This window comes from Lithobates pipiens, unplaced genomic scaffold (genome assembly GCF_037356315.1).
Source record: "Lithobates pipiens isolate NorthernLeopardFrog02 unplaced genomic scaffold, aLitPip1_a1.2 Scaffold_3, whole genome shotgun sequence".
Classification (NCBI taxonomy): Eukaryota; Metazoa; Chordata; class Amphibia; order Anura; family Ranidae; genus Lithobates; species Lithobates pipiens.
The window spans coordinates 52,172,756-52,194,336 of record NW_027507790.1 but is presented as its reverse complement, the minus strand read 5'-3'; the positions used below and the strand labels follow the sequence as shown (position 1 = coordinate 52,194,336).

General features: G+C 42.3%; 1 protein-coding gene across 6 annotated transcripts in view; it reads left to right on the top strand.

Moving 5' to 3' along the window:
• TXNRD2 (thioredoxin reductase 2) overlaps positions 1-21,581 on the top strand; it is a 213,184-nt gene that overhangs the window by 33,560 nt on the left and 158,043 nt on the right. For all 6 annotated transcript variants that reach the window (XM_077461681.1, XM_077461678.1, XM_077461676.1 and 3 more), the window contains exons 5-8: positions 3,162-3,236; positions 3,850-3,928; positions 16,508-16,570; positions 19,734-19,804. In XM_077461681.1, the coding sequence (XP_077317807.1) occupies positions 3,162-3,236; positions 3,850-3,928; positions 16,508-16,570; positions 19,734-19,804 (288 nt within the window). The remainder of the gene's footprint in view (positions 1-3,161; positions 3,237-3,849; positions 3,929-16,507; positions 16,571-19,733; positions 19,805-21,581) is intronic.

Here is a 21,581-nt window from a genome sequence, read left to right as displayed (position 1 = left end):
CCTTAACAAGCATTTTAAATACCATTTTCGTTATTTTGTTTATCCAAAATCTTCCACTCAAAGTAAGTGTAAAAAAGTGGAAATGAATTTTGAAGTGATGTCAGATGCCATAAACTTTTAAAAATCTTGTCTTATGGCTCCCCCTTGTGTCTGAGGTCTTACAGTACATCATAGCCTGTCTAAATTTGTTCATTAAGGCCCCAGAGGGATCTATTTACAAAGTAGCACATTCACTATATTGCTGCCTTTTTCATTATCTTTTCCTATTTACATCCCTTTACTTGTGTGTGTGTGTTTTTTTTTTCTTTTTTTTTCTCTCCGCTCTCTTTTTTGCTTTTTGTTGCAACATTGTTATCATGGCAAAATTAGACCACCTTATGGAATTTTCCAGTTTTAAAATAACCTCTTCCAGCATCCAATATTTCACCTTATTTCATGACTCCAAAATGTAATTTATTACTTTCAGCGAATGGAGAGAGAGGGAACTTTCCTCCAGCACATGGTTTTTGTTTTTTTTTTCCCCCTGATTTTAAGGACCTATTTATTTGTGTCCATTTTGATGCAGCATAGCATATGCATGAAAAGGCATTTGAAGTAGAAATCCCCATTCTTTTTTATGAGAATGGCTCATATCTAAGCTTTACAGTTTAGTATGAAAGGGAAAGGAAATGGGCTTATGCACATCTAATTCTGCATGCAAACATTAGAGTGTGAATCCAGATTTCACATGATTTTATTTTTCCTGCCTGTCACCTCAGGTTTTTTTTTTCATACACTGGAGGTATATTTAACCACAAAAAATGTAAATTATGTGATGGAGTGATTTCAATGGCTGTTTTATAATTTTCAGCTACACGACAAGCGTTTCTCAGTGTCAGTTTCTGAGGTTTCTGAGGTTCTAAATGTATATGCTGAATGTCTAGATATGTTTATACAGTACAGATTACATTGTGCTGATTGCCCTAGCTGTAAATGTAGGTAAGTGGTTTACCCGACCTTTTTTAGGTCAACATGTTGTTAACATGTATAACACAGAGCACAAACATCTACATAGAAAGATATGCCTTCTGTGGTAAAAGAATAAACAGTTAAAAAAAAAAAAAATACTAGTTAAACAGTGCACATGATTCCCCTAATTGGAGGTGTCTGGTATGCCGAAGGGTGAAGATGTTAAAGAAGCTCACAGCTGCAGTAACAGCCATGAGCTTGTTTCTGTTTTCAATCAGAGGTCCTGGCTCTTTACTGTAAAAGTAATCTATGGATCCATCAGATCATGTTTACATAGATTGCAGCTGGCACTCCCCTTGGTAGTTCCAGGGCTTTCCTACTCCTTCCAGGAGTCTGGGACCAAGTGACACCAGGATAGCAAGCAGGAGGAGCTTGGGGGATATCTGATCCCAGATCTCCTCTGCAGGAGGGTGTAATCTGGAAGCACTCCGCTTTGAACACTTCTGGTCCTGATTTGTCAGAACCCTGCCTAGAGAGCCAGGTAAGCAGTGGATTGAATTGTAGCAGAGTGCAGGGGAGACATAATGGGTTGATTTTCAGAGGCCTCTTTCACATGGCCGATCCGTTCAGGTCCGCCTGTCAGTTTTCCAGGCGGACCTGAACGGATGCTCCATAGAGGTCTATGGAGCGTCAGATGTCAGCGATGACATGTCCGCTGACATCCGACCCACTCCGATCTGAAAAGTGTGACGGAGGAAAAACCTACGTTTCCTTCCGTCATCGGATCTGGTGTGGTCTGTTATCATAAAAACCCCCATAGGGGAGAGCAGCGCTCTGACAGGCCCGTCCCTGCGCAGTGTGCAGAGACGGACCTGTCATCTTCCTGCTTAGTGGGGATCAACGGAGCGATCCCCGCTGAGCAAGCAGATATCCGCGGGGCGGATCATCACTGATACGCCCCATGTGAAAGGACCCTAAGACGGGAGAGTGCAAAATCTGGAGCAGCTGTGCATAGAAACCAATCGCTTTCTAACTTCAGCTTGTTCAATTAAGCTTTGACAATAATACCTGGAAGCTGATTGGTTTCTATGCAGAGCTGCACAAAATGTAGCACTCTCCAGTTTTAGAAAATCAACCCCTATGGGTCTAATCGACCTCTGATGTATACATGAAGAGTACCTGTCACCTATTGAATGCAATCATATAGGGGGCTTGTTAGCCCCATTGTGATACCAATAGGGTTAAAATGAAAAAGAAAAGTGGTACATTAAAAATATAAAATAAATAAAAATAACTAAAATAATTAACCCTCCCCATCACTTATCTGTGTAGGGCATGCACGTGTATGTAAACAAAAATTGGGCAAGCATATCACTGTGCATGGCAGAGTAAAAGCAATAATTCTAGGTCCCTCATATACAGTTACTCTAAACTCGCAAGCTGTAAAGCGTCGCCTATTGATAATTTGGGGTATTGCAATTTATCAGTGTTGCGTGGACACACAGCATTGAGACCTTACACATTTTGGTATCTATTATTTATTTGACTTAACCTCTGTCTTTTATTTTGTACAAGAAATTTAGGAATTATATTGTGTTTGTGTGCAATAAAATTAATTTTAGTGTTTTTTTTCATGAAAATACAAATTTAAAAAACAATTGTGCAAATACCATGCAACTTAAAAACCTTTTCAACTGCCATCGTTTTATTCTACAGAGCCCCTGCTTTTAGAAAAAAAAAAAAAGTAACAAAATGCAGATTTTGACGCGTGACAAAATAGGAACAAATTGCTTGTGAAGTGGTTTTAAATTTAGTTTTTTGTAAAGCTTATACGTTTTTAAACTGTGTTACATCTCTATCTTTACAATTCTAAAATATAGACAGCAGACGTGAGGGTGACGAGTCACCGCTCTGATTTATTGTGTGCAAAGCTTGAGCTATGTACACAAAAGGCTTTGTTTTTAGCTAAGCAGATCAGACCAAAAAAGGGCTCATAGCTCCCCCTGCTGGCTAAAAATAAAAATGCCAGACTTTTAAATGCGGTATTTTAGATAAAAGAACAACATTTTTGAAAATTTTGATTTTTATTCTGACTATAGTGAATAAAAGAAAACATTTGTGAAACCACTATAAATCCCATTTAACTTACCCAGGTGTGAAAGTAGTGTAGATGTTTTTGTCTTTTTAAATATTTTTTTCTTACCTAAATTCAGGTCAAAAATGGCACAAGCTGTTCAAAATTATGTGAAATCATTAAACTGGGGACACAGAGTACAACTGCAAGACAAGTAAGTCAGTTTTAATTCTTCAAACCGGAAAATCTTATCCTTTAAGCATGCTAAAATGATATCACAGTTTATACTGTATGTTCTTGCTTCTTATAGTGACTATCCGCACAGAGTCACTTACATGTAAAACAAACCTGCAAAAAGAAGACTGCATATATTTACCTATCTGGTGGCCTGTTTTTTGAAAAGCTACTGATTCACTGTCACCGTCTTCTACAAACATTTGACTGACCAGAAGGCTTCATCCGCTGTCTCCTATATCCTGCAGTCATTTTTCATATTTTGTTTTCCACAGTGACCCTTTGCTGACATGGTTTTATTGACAGCAAAATAGTCAAAATAAATGTATTCTTTTAAAGGAGAACTAAATAATTTCATATAAATTGGTGCATTTTAATTTGGCATGTCTCTGATAATGTTACTGTGACCCAAAGTGAATTTGGGATGCAAATTAAAATGGAGGCTTTGGTTATTTATTTAATGTTAAACCAAATTATTCGAATTTTAAGCCTATTTTTGTGCAGTCTTTACTCTTAAATTTACAGGGTTAATTTCAGTGCCTCACTATGTGGTTTATTGTAATAACTGATCTAGTGTTTTTTTCTGTCAACAGGAAGGTTAAGTATTTTAACCTGAAGGCCAGTTTTATTGATGAGCATACAGTACGTGGAATAACTAGCATGGGAAAAGAGGTTTGTTTCTCAAAGCGGCGATTTGTAATGTGTGTGTGTGTGTGTGTGTATATGTATGTATGTGTGTGTTGGCCCGTCTCTCATTCCAGTTGCCTGCCATTATAACTGCTCCATATCTGGTCATTTATGTTCTTAGATTGTTATGTGCAGTCTATACTGCAGGCAGCCAAATAGTTGTCAAATGACGTGTTCCCACTTAACGCGTGTTTGAAATCGTGCGAGTTCAGCTGATCAAACCCGCATATCAGTGCGAGTTCAGGGGCAATTTGAAAGACATCTGTGCGGGTTCATGCACAGTTGTCTATTGAAATCGCACCTGAAGTCACCAAAAATAGTGCAGAAACTACTTTTGGAATTTGGTGTGGTGCCGCAAAGTCAGCATCGCACCAATTGGGACAGTGCCATTGCCCGCAATAGGCTGCAATTTGGCATGCGATTTGACATGTCAAATCACGCTGATGCAAACAGGGGCTTTGCCTGCAGCCAGTCTAATAGTTGACAAATGACATTAAGCCCTCGTTCACACTGAACGTGTGTATCAAACCTGCTTTTAAGTGTGAGTTCGAGGACGAGTTAAAGGCATCTGTGCGGGTTCATGCACAGATGTCTATTAAAATCCCCCCGAGGTTGTCAAAAGTAGTGCAGGAACTGCTTTTGGAAATGGGTGCGGCGTAGCAAAGTCGGCGTTGCCCCGATTGGGACAGTGTCATTGCCGGAAATAGGCTGTGGTGTCAAAACGTGCCGATGTGAATGGGGGCAGCCAAATGGTTATCAAATGACATTAGGCCCTTGTTCACACTGGATGCGGGTTTGAAATTTAAGTGTTGTGGGTTGATCTGAATCTGGCAGTTCATGCAAAGAGACCAACTAACATTTTGCAACTGAAAAAACATTGAAATGAAGGAGTGGTAAAAAGTAAGGGGGCAATACCAGCTTCTTATGCCAAGGGTATACTTTTCCCACAGTATACTATAACATTGACACATCTGTTCAGTATATTTTAAAAATTATACATTTTACTTTTGTTTTTATTCAAGTATTTGTCCACCTTTGATCTGCTATGAACTCGCAGGATTTCAAAGCCTTGTTTTTAGTGTGAACGAGGGCTAATGCATATTTCCATTTTGTGTGGTATTTGTACCTTTTTAAAGCTCTGCCATTGCATCAATGTGTAATATGCATTAAAGTTCACCTGTACCTAGACTATGCAAATTCAATTATTGCTGTCATCTGAAAAAGTAAGTAGTGGAAATTGTTAGTTTATTTCAACAAATATGAACAGGCAATCATAAGACCTTTATTCAAACTGTACGTACAGAGAAAATAAATCTGTATGAGTAAATGATACATAAAAACAGATACAGTGTATTCAGTTTCGCCGCTCAAAAATAAAAATAATGCAGATCTGTCATATGGAAAAGTAAGAACACCCTAATGCCTGGTACACATGATGAGATTATTGGACAAATGATCGTCTGTTGTTTTTCTGCATGCTATACTCAATAGAATATAAAGAGGTTACTAGAGTTAAGAAAATTGTCATATGACAGAATAAAAATTCGGAAGCAATGTATTGCATTTGTGGTCAACAACTGTACTGATTAAACAAAAATGGTATGATCTGGTATCGTCTAAGAATTTTTTCTTTTTTTTTTTTTGTGCTTGTCCCATTGGATAATTTTGCATGAATTGTTGTAATCTGCTCTCGAAAGCTGTTTACTAATGATCAGATTATCGTACGATCACTTCGAAAGCAGTATTTTTCGTACAATTTTCTGATCATGTGTATGGGCCATTATATGTACCACCACTTCCACTCCATATAATTAGAATTAGGTGTTTTAAATTTGGTGGCAATCATTAGAACCTTTTTATGGAGTATGCAGATGGAACATTGCACCTCTGATCCACTGATGGCAGATAAAATGCTTTGCCGGCTCGTTGGGGAAAAAAATAATAAATGCACTTTTTTTCTGCAAAAATATGTGCATTCATTATTTTTTCCCCAAAGGTGGACATAGCCTTTAAACCTCAGACCTCTATGGCCTGGTGACATTTATGCCAAGGTCAAGGTTGCTTTGCTCCTTCAGGGTCTTGGCAGAGTGCAGTCATCAGATATCATGCTGAATTTATATTGACTTCAAAGTGTGTTTAATGAGAATGTGAGCCATCTGTCTGAAAGATGGAATTAAACCAGAAATGTATCTTTCAATATGATAATATTTCGAAGCACACTAGCAAATCAACCATTGAATGGCTCAAAGTAGTAGAAATGAAGGTTTATGGACTGGCCTAGTCAAAGCCCAAATTTTAATTTCTTTAAAGTGGTGTGGGTTTATCTGAAACTGGCAGTTCACGCAACTAGCATCTTGCAACAGAAACATTTTCAGTTTGAATGAAGGTGTAGTCAAAAAGTAATTTCATGGTAAAGGGGGCAGCACCAGCTTTTGATGCCAAAGGTATACTTTTTCCACAGTACACCATTACATTCACACATCTCTCACATTTTCCTTGTGTTTTTATTCAAGTATGTCAACTTTGATCAGCTATGAATGAAATAGTAAATATAATGGGGTTAACTTACTAAAATTGAAGAATGCAAAATCAGGTACAACTCTGCACAGAAATCAACTAGCTTCCAGTTTTCCTTGTCAAAGCTTTAAAGTGATTATAAGGGTTTTTTTTTTTTTTTAATAACAAACATATACTTACCTCCACTATGCATCTCGTTTTACACAGAGCGGCCCCAAACCTGCTCTTCTGGTGTCCCCCGGTAGCTCTCGCGGCTCCTTCCCTCATCAGATAACCCCCTGGGACAAGCACTCTCTCGGGGGATTACGTTGCGGGCGTGCTCCCGAGTCCAAATGCAGGACTCGACCCTGCCCCCCGGCGTCCGTGTCATTGGATTTGATTGACAGAAGCTCAGCCATTGGCTCCCGCTACTATCAATCTATCCAGTGAAGAGCTGAGAATCCAGGGCTCAGGTATGTAAAACGCTGGGGGGGGGGGGGGGGGATACATTAAGGTGAAAAAACACATAGGTTTACAACCCCTTTATTTGAAAAATCTGAAGTTAGAAACTCGTTGGCTACCATGCACAGCTGCACCAGATTCTGAGTACACCAATTTTAGTAAATCAACCTCAATGCAACAATACCTTCAGGTTGGGTTCACACTGGTATGACACGACTGTTGTACGACTGTCATCCTACATTTGCCCTGCGACATCGTCCTGCTTCCATCGGACTTGAATGAACAAGATAAGATTTTGCTCAGAATTTGAGATAGTACAACTTGTCCTTTGAGCAACCAAAACAATCCCAGAATGACATAAATTCCTTTTTACTGCTGCTGTAATCACCATGTTGGACGTCACAAGTCGGATAGTTAGGACAAGGATCCTATTTTGGTCCGACTTCAGTGATATTCAATGGGCTGAAGTCAGACCAAAGGAGTGCAGGGAGCATTTTCAAAGTCAGACCGACTTGTGTCGGACCAGTTAAGATGGCTCTCATAGGGAAACATTGATTTTCACACGTGCTGCGACATGAGCTCCCAATGTTGGAGCGTTTGTCATACGAGTGTGAACCCAGCCTTAGGCCCCTTTCACACTTGTGCTACCTCAAAGTCGCATGATTTTGCGGCCAAGAGCATACCAGGCCCTTCGGTCTGGCATGGAATTTAAGGGGGACCCCCTCACCGAATCCCCCCCCCCCCCCAGATCCATACCAGACCCTTATCTGAGTACACAGCCCAGCAGGTCAGGAAAGGGGGGTCTTCTTCGCTGTCTTCTCCCTCTGTTGCTCTTCTGATGTTGAAAATCACCCACCCCCCCGTGTTGAGGACACGCGGCCTGGTATGGTTCGGGGGGAGGCGCTTGCTCCCCCTTTCCTAACCTGCCGGGCTGTGTGCTCGGATAGGGGTGTGGTATGGGTTTTGGGGGGACCCCCACACTGTTTTTTCAGAGTGGGGGTTCCCTCTAAAATCCCGACCAGACTGAAGGGCCTGGTATGGTCTTAGAGGGGGAACCCATGCCTTTTTTTATTTTTTTTATTTGGCGTTGAGTTCCCCTTCAAGATCAGAGCACAAGTCACATGCCAAAGTCGGATCAGTTAATACGGCAATCCAACTTTGATCGGACTTCAGTGATATTCAATGGGCTGAAGTAGGATCAAAGTCAGACCGAAGTAGTGCAGGGACTACTTTTGAAGTCGGCATGACTTGAAGTCGTACTAGTATGAATGGTTGTGATTGGAAATCATGGGGAATGACTTGTCATGCTACTTTGCAGTCCCAAATCGTGGGACAAATCGTACAAGTGTGAAAGGGGACTTAGGCTGGGTTCACACTGATACGACAGGACTGTGTACGACCATCAGTCCTACTTCCAACCTTCTTGAATGAACAAGATAAGATTTTGCTCTGACTTTGGGATAGTACAACTTGTCCTTTGACCAATCAAAACAATCCCAGAGTGACATAAATTCCTTTTCTTTATCGTACATCATGGGACACAGAGCCTTAAGTAATTACTTAATGGGTTATAGGCCACCTTCAGGTAATGGACACAAGTATACCCAATCCAGGAAGTTTACTCCCTATATAACCCCTCCTCCTTCCAGGGGCACATCAGTTTTTTCGCCAGTGTCTAAGGTGTTGGTCATGAGTAAAGATGTGCTCTGAGGAGCTCCAGGAGGGATCCATGCTGGATTTAAATAGCCTCCATACACCAGATCCATCCAAAGTGCCATTGAGGCCTAAGTGGATGGTACCTGGGCCTCGTATACAAAGCACGAGGTTTTGCCTGTAACACCTCTTTTTGTAGGGCTGGACCCCAGGAACCCAGGGCTTGGGTCTTGCTACATTACCTAAAGCTTTCCTGGTGGGCTGCTTTACAGGTCCAAGGGAGTTGGAGCCTCAATATTTAGGGACCCAGTCCTTGAAGGTTTGCTAAACGCAGCCCGCTGTGAAGGTTGGATTGTCTGTTAATTCAGCAAATCCTACGGTGGGGATAAGGTAAGGGAAGAAACTTAGGTACTAAAAACACCTATGTATTGTTCTTCAAGGGAATTTTTTTTTGTCATGCCTTAATTCTCCACTAAAAGGACTCTATGCACATACCTTACTCTGTTGTCTTCACTGTAAAGCTCATTCAGTCTGTGTGTGGCCACAGCAGCATGTGCAAGGGAATTTTTATCAGGTAAAAGGAAATCTGCCAAATGTTTTCTTTCTCCCCCCTGAAGGGACCAGAGGGTTAGGGGGACATCAGCGGTGTACCCCCCTTACATTACCCCCCCCCCCCACGTGGGGAGTGCGGAGGTTCCGCTGGTAATGTTACTGTTTTTAATTCTGTTACTGTGTTGTGCCTGCTGCTAAACAGGTCTCTGCCTCCCCTCCCCCGCCCTCGTGTTGGGTTGTAGACCCGAAAAACGCCGAGCACGAGCGCAGGAACATTTTTAAATGAAAAAAGGGGCGGGATTTTTGGAAGGGGAGGGGCCTAAGCACGGTGCCGTGAACGTCCATGAGGACGCACGGCAGGCAAAACAGATAAAAATGCAGCTGTGACAGTCTCTCCTCGGCTGACGAAGAAGGAACAAGAAGCCTGCACACAGGGACACAGGAGCTATGGAACATGTGAGGGTTGCAAGCTGGCATTCCTGATACAGGAAGGACACTTTTTTTTTCCCCAGCACTAGGCAGAACTTTATAGCGGCTTTAAATGTCATGACTATAGTCGGCAATTAAGTGCAATTATAAAGTGCCTCTGTTTTGTGCTTAGGACTATGCCTACCAAAAAAGTAAAGGTTTTACACCCAGGTGTCAGGATCTCGAGTCGCATTTCCACATTGTCATCCTCGCCTGAATTACCAGTTATGGCAAGCCAGTGTGAGCCTTTGGAACAAATTGATGGTGCAACTGCTTATCACATCTCAGCCCCGTGACTGAAGATGTCCTTTTCCTCCACCCTGCAGGGTCTGGAATGAAGATTAGCAACTTTAATTGCATCCTCCATTCAAATGGATAGGAAGCATGCTAGATCCCCCTCCCCCACTTCAGAACCTTTGCAAGGGGAACCGTGGGCTCAGGGTGAGGTGTTACCCTCAATCGATCAGGAGGAAAAATAAACTGATGATTCCTCTGTGGAGGAAACAACGGTAGATAAACCTTTTTCAGCCTTGTTTCTCCCTTGGGTTCCTTAAAACCTTCTCAGCCCTTGCATGCGTTTCCTGCACATGCATTACTAGAACAGCTTATTTTTGCTGAATGGGTTCACCCGCATAAGCATTTTCTCCCTCCTAAGAGATTTTCAATTCTCTATCCCCTGGAGGAGAAATTCTCCAAAAAATGGAAAGTACCAGCAGTTGACGCTACGATTTTCAGTGTGAATAAAGGCCTAACTTGTCCTGTAGACAATGCACAAATGCTTAAGGATCCAACAGATAAAAAGTTGGAATCCCTGATAAAATCTACTTTTTCCTTGGCAGGTGCTGCAATAGGTATCTGTCAATCACTAAAGGACCAATTTAAACAGGCCCTTAGAGAGGTTCCTGCACAACAAGCTTGGGAATTGGCTGAACTACCAAAAGCATTATGTTTTGCCATAGATGCCATTAAAGATTATATTCACCAGCGTCCTGCCTTACTCTTGTGCTTGTGCATATGTGTAGAATCCTGTGGTTAAAAAATTGGTCAACAGAAGCACCATGTAAAAACCTCCTAACTGGGTTCCCTTTTTCATGGGGAGCGGCTATTTGGAGAAGAATTGGACAAATATATATCCAAACAATTTCTAGTGGGAAAAGTACTCTTTTTGCAAGTCAAAAGAAAGTATAAACGCTCCTTCATTTAAACTGGCTCTTTCCCCTGTGCCAGGGGCTTCCGCCTCTAGGCAGTAGCGATGGCTTCTGCGGTCAGAAAACCTCAGGGTCAGACCCAGGCTCAAAAGAAGTCCTGGGGTCAGAAACCTGCAAAGCAGAATCCTAAAGCCTCATCATGAATAGGCAACCCCCCTCACCAAGGTGGGGGGTAAGACTTCTGCAGTTTTCAGAAGTTTGGCAAGAGGACATTCAGGACAGATGGGTCATCTCCATGGTAATGCTAGGGTAAAAGCTGGAATTCCGGGACTTTCCGCCGTCTCGTTTACTGAGGTCAAGTGTTCCCAAAGATCCAGAGAAAAGACAATCTCTGTTTCAGGCACTAGACTGATTAATTTCTCTAGGGGTGATCACACAGATCCCCACAAAAGAGCAAGGTTTGGGGTTCTATTCAAACCTTTTTATGGTACTGAAACCAAATGGAGATGTCAGACCCATTCTAGATCTATAAAAATATTGAAATCAGTTCCTGAAGATCGGCTCCTTTAGCATGGAGACGATCAGGTCAGTAGTTTCTATCCTTCTAGGAGAACTTCTGGCATCTAGTGACATCAGGGATGCATATCTGCATATTCCTATATTTCCCGCTCACCAAAAGTTTCTGCGCTTCGATTGAGAACAGCAGCATTTCCCATTTGTAGCCCTGCACTTGGGCTAGCCACAGTACCCCGGGTACTCACAAAAGTGCTGGCCCCACCTCTAGCCAGGTTAAGGGCATAACAGTCATAGCGTACCTAGACAATCTATTGCTAATAGATCAGTCGTGGCTCGTTTGGAGCAAAGCGTACGCACTACAACCAATTATCTGGAAAGTTTGGATTCTCTTGAGAAATCTTCCTTAATACCGCTAAAAAGACTGGAGTATTTGGGTCTGATCATAGACACTGCCCAGGAAAAGGTGTTCTTGCCTCAGGCAAAGATCAAATACATAAGAGAGCTGGTGCTGATGGTCAGGTCAAACAGCGATCCCTCCATTCACCTCTGCATGAGGTTGCTAGGAACCATTGTGGCTTCATCTGAAGCAGTTCCCTATGCCCAGTTCCATTCAAGACTGTTGCAAAACAGTATCCTGTCTACTTTGAACAAAACAATTCAAGCTTTAGACTTGCCACTATGGCTGTCCCCAAGAGTATCCCAAAGCCTCACTTGTTGGTTACTAACCCAGAATCTGCTGAAAGTAAAATCCTTCAGACCAGTCATCTGGAAAGTGGTAATGAAGGATGCCAGCCTTTCAGGCTGGGGAGCAGTACTCGAAAAGACAACTGTCCAGGGACAGTGGTCAAGAACCAAAAGAACCTTGCCAATCAATATCCTAGAGATTCGGGCAGTGCATCTGTTTCTAAAGGCTTGGACTTTCAGGTTACTGGATTGTCCTGTCAGGATCCAATCCAACAAGGCCACAGCTGTGGCCTATAGAAATCACCAAGGGGGCAGAGAGAGGTGAACCATATTCTAACTTGGGCAGAAAGGAATATTCCGTGCCTATCGTCAGTCTTCATTCTGGGAGTAGAGAATTGGAAGGTAGACTACTTAAGTTGCCAGCAGTTATTCCCAGCGGAATGGTCTCTTCACCCCAACATATTTTGGGCTGTTTGCCAAAAATGGGGTACGCCGGACGTAGATCTTCTAGCGTCCAGGTTCAACATGAAGTTATTCAACTTTGTGGCCAGAACAAGGGATCCATTCGCAGAACGGATGCGTTTGTGACACCGTGGGATCAGTTCTCACTGATCTATGCATCCCCCACCCCCCCCATTCAGTTGCTGCCTCAACTTCTTTGCAGGATCAAGCTGGAAAGAAAGCCGGTAATTCTGTTAGCACCAGGATGGCCCAGAAGGTCATGGTATGCAGAAATTGTAAAGATGGCAGTGGAGGGCCCATGGTCCCTCACTACGGCCAGATCTGCTCAGGGATCGATATTCCATCCTTCCTTATGGTCTCTAAATTTAACGGCTTGGCTATTGTAGCCCACATTCTGAAGAAACGTGGGCTTTCCGGTTCGGTTATCTCTACCCTGATTAATACAGCTTCCAGAACTATATATTATAGAGCAGTGATGGCGAACCTTTGCGCCCCAGATGTTTTGGAACTACATTTCCCATGATGCTCTGCTACACTGCAGAGTGCATGAGCATCATGGGAAATGTAGTTCCAAAACATCTGGGGTGCCAAGGTTCGCCATCACTGTTATAGACTCTGGAGGGCTTATGTTTCCTGGTGTGAATCCAAGGGTTGGCACCCTCGGAAATATATCATAGGCGCAGAATTCTTGCCTTTCTACAATTAGGGGTAGAAATTAAATTGGCCTTGAGTACTATTAAAGGTCAAGTCTCAGGTTTATCTGTCTTATTTCAAAGACCACTTGCAACACATTCTTTAGTCTGGGGTTTTATGCAAGGGGTGACACGGCTTTATCCGTTCGTAAAACCTCCGTTGAACCCCTGGGACTTGAACTTAGTTTTGTCTGTGCTACTAAAACAGCCATTTGAACCGATACAACATATTCCCTTAGTCCTTTGGACAAGGAAGTTAGTATTTTTGGTTGCCATATCCTCAGCAAAGAGGGTTTCAGAATTAGCTGCTCTTTCATGTAAAGAGCCATATTTGATTTTTCATGAGGACAGAGTGGTGTTATGCCCTCGTCCAGACTTTTTGCCAAAAGTGGTTTCAGGTTTTCACCTGAACCAAGATATTGTCCTGCCATCGTTTTTTCCCAAAACCATGTTCCAGGGTAGAAAAGTCACTACATTGTCTTGATGTGGTGAGAGCAGTGAAAATCTATTTAAAGGCAACTGCTGAGATTCATAAGACTGATGTCTTATTTATTCTGCCAGAGGGTCCTAAGAAAGGACAGGCAGTGTCAAAATCCACTGTCGCTAAGTGGGTTTGGCATGTTATAATTCAAATTTATGATTTAAGGGGTAGGATTCCTCCTTTTCAAGTTAAGGCGCACTCTACCAGGGCAGTTAGTGCTTCTTGGGCAGTGCGTCATCAGGCCTCCATGGCTCAGATCTATAAGGCCGCAACTTGGTCTTCAGTGCATATATTTACAAAATTTTATCAGCTGGGTGTAAGGAGGTATGAGGATATCGCCTTTTGGCACAGTGTGCTGCAGGCAGCAGTATAGGTCCTCAAGTCTGGGAGTACCATCCGGGTTGTGATTCCCTCCCCTCAAGTAGCATTGCTATTGGACGTTCCATTAAGTAATTGCTTAAGGCTCTGTGTCCCATGATGTACGATAAAGAAAATAGGATTTTTATAACAGCTTACCTGTAAAATCCGTTTCTTGGAGTACACCATGGGACACAAATGTCCCTCCCCTCTTTTTTTGGATTTTATATATTGCTTTGCTACAAAAACTGATGTACTCCTGGAAGGAGGAGGGGTTATATAGGGAGTAAACGTCCTGGATTGGGTATACCAGTGTCCATCACCTGAAGGTGGCCTATAACCCTTTAAGTAATTAATTAAGGTTCTGTGTCCCATGATTTACTCCAAGAAAAGGATTTTACAGGTAAGCTGTTAAAAAAATCCTATTTTTACTGCTGCTGTAATCACCATGTTGGATGTCACTAGTTGGATGGTTAGGACTAGGATCCTACTTTGATCCGACTTCAATGATATTCAATGGTCTGAAGTAGGACCAAAGTAGTGCAGGGAGCATTTTCAAAGTCAGACCGAATTGTGTCAGACCAGTTAAGACGGCTCTCATAGGGAATCCTTTATTTGCACATGTCATGCCAGGTCGGAGCGTTTGTCGTACCAGTGTGAACCCAGCTCCTTTCACACAGGCATTCTGTTTGTCCGTTTTTCATCTATCTGTTGACGGATAAAAAACAAACATCGATGCATCTCTATGCAAAAATGGATGTAAACAGATGATCATCTATTTACATCTGTTTACATCCGCTTCCGTCAACATCCATTTTTTGGAGCCCTATTTTTCTCCTGTTAAAATAACGGAATGGATGTAAATGGACAAACATCCATTTTGCATTCGTTTTTGCATTGGTAGTAAAAAAAAAAAAAACTGATGAGAAATTTATAAGAACCTGATAAGATCACACCCTGGAGGTTGTATTGCTGGGTATTCTGAATGACTTTATACATTGTACACATGCTCAAATGTTAGTTCATATGTTACTGTTTTTTGCCAGGAAATCCATTTGATGTGGAAAAATGCTGCTGCATCCTCCATACAACAATTTTATTGTACGGTAAAAGATTTACCGGTCTTCAAGCTGATCTATAAAGGTTGGGCTTGCCCTAAAAAGTTCTCTGAAATTTGGCAGCCCTTTCTTGACATAGCGGACTCCTTTTGGAACTATACTCTGCTATCTCAAAAATTGTAAATCTGAGGTTATAATACCCTCATTTTGTTGGCTTGCTAATACCATGCTGTGGGCGTCTCAGCTCTCCTGTGTGTTATTGGGGAGGAGGTGGTGGGGGTATGAGGGGGCTATGAGTGGTGTATGTGTGGTTGTTCTTGGTTCTTTACAAATGTAAATAGGACTGGAGTGAAATCTTTTGGGCTCTGCTTAGTCCAATAATACTATTCTTGGTATTTCTATGTCCCATTGCTCCTCATTGGAGGTATCCGAGCTGAGTAACTACTTGGTTATTCCATTGGCCTTCTAAGTCTTACTGTTTTTTTGTATACTCTCTAGAAACTTTGTTGTGTTTTAGGCCTCTTTCACACGGGACGGATCAGTAATGATCCGCCCCGTGAAGATCCGCTCGCTCAGCGGGGATCGCTCCGTTGTCCCCGCTGAGCCGGCTGCGGACAGGGCGGTCTCCGCACACTGTGCAGGGACCGCCCTGTCAGATCTCCGCTCTCCTCTATGGGGATCGGATGAGCACGGACCGTCTGTCCGTGTTCGTTCGATCCGCTCTGCAGACGGACAGAAAAATAGGATTTTCCTCCGTCTGCAGAACCGGACTGTTGCGGAGGCGGACGAAATCGGGTGTCTGCGGATGCTCATCCGCAGACACCCGCTATCCCATAGGGATGAATGTATGTCCGTATTTCATCCGCAAACGGATGGATGAAATACGGACATATCGTCCGCATGTGTGAAAGGGGCCTTAGGGCATGTCTCCTACTTAAAGGGTTTGTAAACCTTTGATTATTTTTTTTTAAATAAAGAAAATAACAAGCATGCCTATACTTGCCTGCTCTGTGCAGTGATTTTGCACAGAGAATCCCCAGTCCTCTTCTTTTGCCTTCATACCTAGTGTGGTCAGTGTTTAATAGGCAAGCAGATGAACTGACAGGATCACCAGGGATTTCACACAAAGGAAGCAATACAAAGAGAACAGGACACCTTTTCATACAAGTACATGGTACAGCAGGCACATATCATATCATAACCATTTAAGGAATATGTAAACCTATGTGCAGGCACTTGTAAGTGGCTTTTAGTTTACTAGGTTATAACACAGGTCTGTGTTAAGGATTGTGGTGTAAGTGCTGTAATGTTATGATTCAGGTATGAGGCCTATCTAATCCAACAAATTCTTCCACTGAGTATATTTCAATTTATGTAAGGTACAATAATGGCTATTATTTCCCACATGCAGGGACTATGTTTTTGTTTAGTTTTTTTGTTTAATTGTAATTAACAGTGTATAAAATGTGTTATAACCTGTATCTAATGAGATTTATATCAGCAGAATTACTAACATGTTTCTTTCCTTCTGACAGACAATAGTGACTGCAAACAACATAGTTCTAGCTACAGGAGGAAGGCCAAGATATCCTACAAATGTAAGAAAGATCTTTCACCAATTCTAGAATGCAAGATTCACATTGATCATTTGCTACACAGTCAGTTTCAGCAGAGCTTAAAGATGGAAGTGTACCCCCCCCCCCCCCCCAATTATAATAGTCACACGTGCCTTAATTTTCTGCTCATTGCTGTATACCTAGTAGACCCAGCATGAGGCACATCAGAATTTTTTTTGTGCCTGTTATGTTCCCACATTTTGTTTGTAGCATGTCTCTTTTATGGTTGTGACAGCCACAGATTTATGAGACATAAGAATTGTTGTAGGGTGAGAAGTGAAATGTACCAACATATCCAGCCACTGGTAAATACGACCAAAGCAAACATAGTGTGTATTGGTTCTCATGTGTCCATACACATAGCACACATTTCTGTATAATTCAGGTTTTAGGTCAAATAGTGATGATTATGCTTATGTCTATTTGGGCTGGATCAGTTTTTCTCAGCAGGGGATGCGTCCGTCTGATCCCCTGCTGTGCTGAGCTGAGATAAGCGGCCGGATGACAGCCTGTTCTGCTCTATGGGCAGTCGGATATAAATGAATCAGCTGTACATTTACCCCCATCAGCCCTCCGATCTGATTTGTTTTTGCCGGATCAGATCAGATTGGAGGTAGCCGGGTGTAAACGGACACAAATCTGTTTACATCCAACTGCTCATAGAGGGTCCAATCTGGCTGAAAAACAGACAGCCGGACCCGATTAGACCTCTTGTGTGAAAAGCGCCAAAGCAAGAGTGTAACATATTAGTGTTATGCAAACAAACTTCTAAAACAATAACGATTGCGTATCTACTTTTAGTTACATATTCTCTAAGACCCCTTTCACACCACACCGCCCATAGCGTGGGCGGTAAAACGCCGCTATTTTTAGCGGCGTTTTACAGCCGTATTTGCGGCACATTTCGGCCGCTAGCGGGGAGCTTTTACCCCCTGCTAGCGGCCGAGAAAGGGTTAAAACCGCCGGCAATACGCCGCAATAGCTGCGTTTTGCCAGCGGTATTTACAGTGCTGCACCATTGATTTCAATGGGGAGCAGCAGTGGAGGAGCGATAAACACACTGCTCCTTCACCGCTCCAAAGAAGCTGCTGGCAGGACTTTTCCCTGACGTCCTGCCAGCGCACCGCTGTAGTGTGAAAGCCCTTGGGCTTTCACACTACAAACAATGGTGCAGCTTTTTTAGGGCGGATTACAGGCGCTATTTCTAACACTATAGCGCCTGCAAAACACACTGGTGTGAAAGGGGTCAAAGCCTTTGTGAAGAGAAAACTGAACAGTTTAAATAAAGACAGCAGGATGCCTAAGGTCCCTTGAACACGGGGCTATCTAGGAACAGTGTATCCCTCCCAGAATTTTAGTGCACTCAGGAAGGGACAGGTGCAGCAGGCAGCCTGTCAGTCTATGGCAGGCTGTAGTTAGATGGGGCTGAATACTGTACCGAGTGGTATCTGTGTTTTAAGGCACGAAGGTTCTTTAACGCAGGTCTTCTGCAGGGGGCCAAACACTAACACTGCACTGCATATCCAAACAGCTGCATGCAGTTATTTTGGAGGTTACTGTTTAGGTTCAACACATATAACCATGTACGGTGCCTTGAAAAAGATTCTTCCCCTTTGAAAAGTTTCCAATTTTGCCATGTTACTACCAAAATGTATTTTATTGGAAATTTATGTGATAGACCAACACAAAGTGGCACATAATTGGGAAAGGAAAATGGTAAATGGTTTCAAGTTTTTTTTTACAAATAAATATCTGAAAAGAAGTCACCTAATTAGTAAATAGAGTCCATCTGTATGTCATTTAATCTCAGTATAAATACAGTTGTTCTGTGAAGCCCTCAGAGGTTTGTTAGAGAATCTTGGTGAACAAACAGCATCATGAAGGCCAAGGAACACACCAGATAGGTCAAGGATAAATTCATGAAGAAGTTTAACCACTTTCTGACTGCGCCATAGCAGAATGACAGCCACAGTGTGGCCGGCTAGTTCCGGGAGGGTGTGCAGTGACCTCCCATGAACAAGCTTCTAATTCCAGTGGCCCTTTACCACGTGATCGCTCTGTCCAATGGCGGAGCGTACACTGTCAACAAACTGACGTTATGTCCAGTTCTTTTCCTCTCCTCAGGCCAATTGTGTGAGGCTGCTTTTTTTTTTCCCAAGTGCCACATTAGTGACCAGCAGTACACCATCTGTGCCCCATCAGTGACTAGAAGTGCTCTACACTGCCCCATCTGTGCCCCATCAGTGCTCCATCAGTGCACATCTGTGCCCCATCAGTGCTCTACAGTGCCCTTCAGTGTACATCTGTGCTCTACAGTTCCATATTTGTGCCACTACAGTGCCCCTCAGTGAGTGCTTATCAGTGCCACCCTATCAGTGGATCCTCATTAGCGCCTGTCAGTGCTGTAAAAATGTGTAGAAAAATGCGTTTTCCACATTTTCCAAAAATTACCTGTTCAAAAGACTTAGTATGCCTTCTAGAATATACGTTGGGGTGTTTGCATTCCAAAATGGGGCAATTTTGTGGGCATTTCCATTGCCCTTGTGCTCCAGGGCCTTGAAAAGTGTCATAGGTAGTCAGGAAATTAGATGTGTAATTTATGCTCCTAGCATGCCTGACTGTGCTCGCTGTATGTTGGGCCTCTCTATGTGGCTAGGCTGTGAAAAAGTCACACAGGTGGTATCGCCATACTCAGGAGTAGCAGAATGTGTTTTGGGTTGTAGTTGCAAGTAAGCATATGCCATGTGAGAGAAATAACGTGTTAATAGGACAATTTGGGGAAAAAAATAAAAAAATGTAAAATAAATCCTCATTTTACAAAGAATTGTGGGAACTAATTACAACGTGAAAAAAACTCGCCATGCCTTTTACTAAATACCTTGGAATGTCTACTTTACAAAAAAAGAGGTCATTTGGGGGTAATTTGTACTTTCCTGGCTTGTTAGTGTCTCAAGAAATTAGATCATCGGTGCATAATAACCAGAACGTAACTGCCAAAATGGCACCCCCCCCCCCCCTCTCAGCACCACATTGCACCAAATTTGTGCCTCTTTCTTTCCCAATCCAATTTAGTATTTGCAATTTTTAGTTTTGATCTAACTGATGTTTTATCTTTTGTTCCCATGTATCTATGTGCAACTGACAGGTTCCTGGAGCAGTAGAACATTGTATAACAAGTGACGATCTCTTTTGGCTGAAAGAATCTCCAGGAAAAACGTATGTAATTTGCCAAGTCTGTCTCTCTCAGACAGCAGTCATATTATTCCAGAATATATTTTTTGCTTTACTTTTCCATTCTGAGCCCCCCTGAAAAATCGCAGCTTTCTGGTATGGGGAAGGTTTGGTTTTTGAGTGACCTGTTGTTAGATGTGAGCATTGGTATGTAGGAGGTGTAGGAACGTAACTATCGTCAACATTTTTATCTCTAGCTCTTAATAAAGTTTAAGTAGTTCGTTTAGACCAAGCTGGTCCAAACAAACTATTAATTTCACTTGAAGATGTATGCTCTGCATAAGTTGGGTGGAGCCTCAGCTCGTACAGAATACAGTGCTGTGTTCCGACAGTGAAAGGGGAACTTCCCGTCTCACTCCCAGAACAAAATTGAGTCAAGCTGAGCGGAGCTTTGTACTCAATGAATTAATACAAAGCTTTCTCTGATTGGCTGGCTGATGTGGGCAGATGATCTCAGACTCAGTTATTCAGAGGAAGCTTTGTATTCATTAAAAGAATATAAGATCCTGGTGCTCAGCCTGACTCGATTTTGTTGCGGCTGTGAAATGAGATGTTCACGTCACGTCACTCCATACAACTTATACCGCGCACAGCGCACAGAGTGGACACTTCTAGCAGTGAAGGTAATAGTTCCTTTGAATTTCCTTTGGCTTCACTAAAAGCTGGAGATGAGCTTAAAAAACATATATTAATTTTCACGTTGTATTATTAAAGTATTTGTGAACTCTTACCTTGTAAAACAACCCATTCAGTTTAAAATAGAAATGAAAAACTTGTGTGTGTGTATGTGTGTGTGTATGTGTGTGTGTATGTGTGTGTGTATGTGTGTTTGTGTGTGTGTGTGTGTATATGTGTATATATATATATATATATATATCTCCACGTCAGCACCGGAAGGTTTTACCCCCTTCATGACCAGGCCATTTTTGCTACTTAGCACTGCGCTACTGGTAGTTGCGCGGTCATGCAACACTGTACCCAAACAAAATTTATATAATTTTTTGGACGCAAATAGAGCTTTCTTTTGGTGGTATTTGATGACCACTGCATTTTTTATTTTTTAAAGTATGTATACCCTTGGAGAATTGGTAGTATACAGTATATACCATGGCAATAAGTTAACAAATGAAATGACCCCTGTTCAAAAGTCTGTATACCCTTAGTCCTAAAGCGGAGTTCCACCCACATTGACAACTTTGCGCCTTCCACTCATTATTGCAGTATAAATCTGCATTGGCAATTTTTTTTCTTTTAGTCTATTTACCTTCTGCAGGATAATAGCTGCTCTTCATGTGTACCTCGCTACGGCAGGGTATGTCATTTCCAGTTGCACATTGGCTCAGTTTCATCAATCCCAGGAGTCAATTGGCACCCCACCCCCCCCCCCCCCCCCCCCCCCCCGCTGGTAGCATTATGTTTACATTGGAATTTGTGCACTGCTCTGTGATTTATGCGCATGTGCGAGTTCGGGAGTCCATGCTGGGTATCCAGCAGCGCCGTATCCTGGAAGAAGATACTATAGTGGGCTTCATCATGTGTCCAAAATGAAGATGAGAGCGTTCTCAGAAAGGAACAGCAAGGTTAGTTTAAAAAAAAAAAAAAAAAAAAAGGAAACATTTAGAAGACCCACATTACATAGTAATATAGTTTGTTAATAATTTAGGTACAAACGTCATGGGAATGGTTTTTGTAAAAAACAAAAAAACAAAAAAAAAGCTGGAACTCCCCCTTAATACTGTGTATTACCCTTTTGTAGCATAAA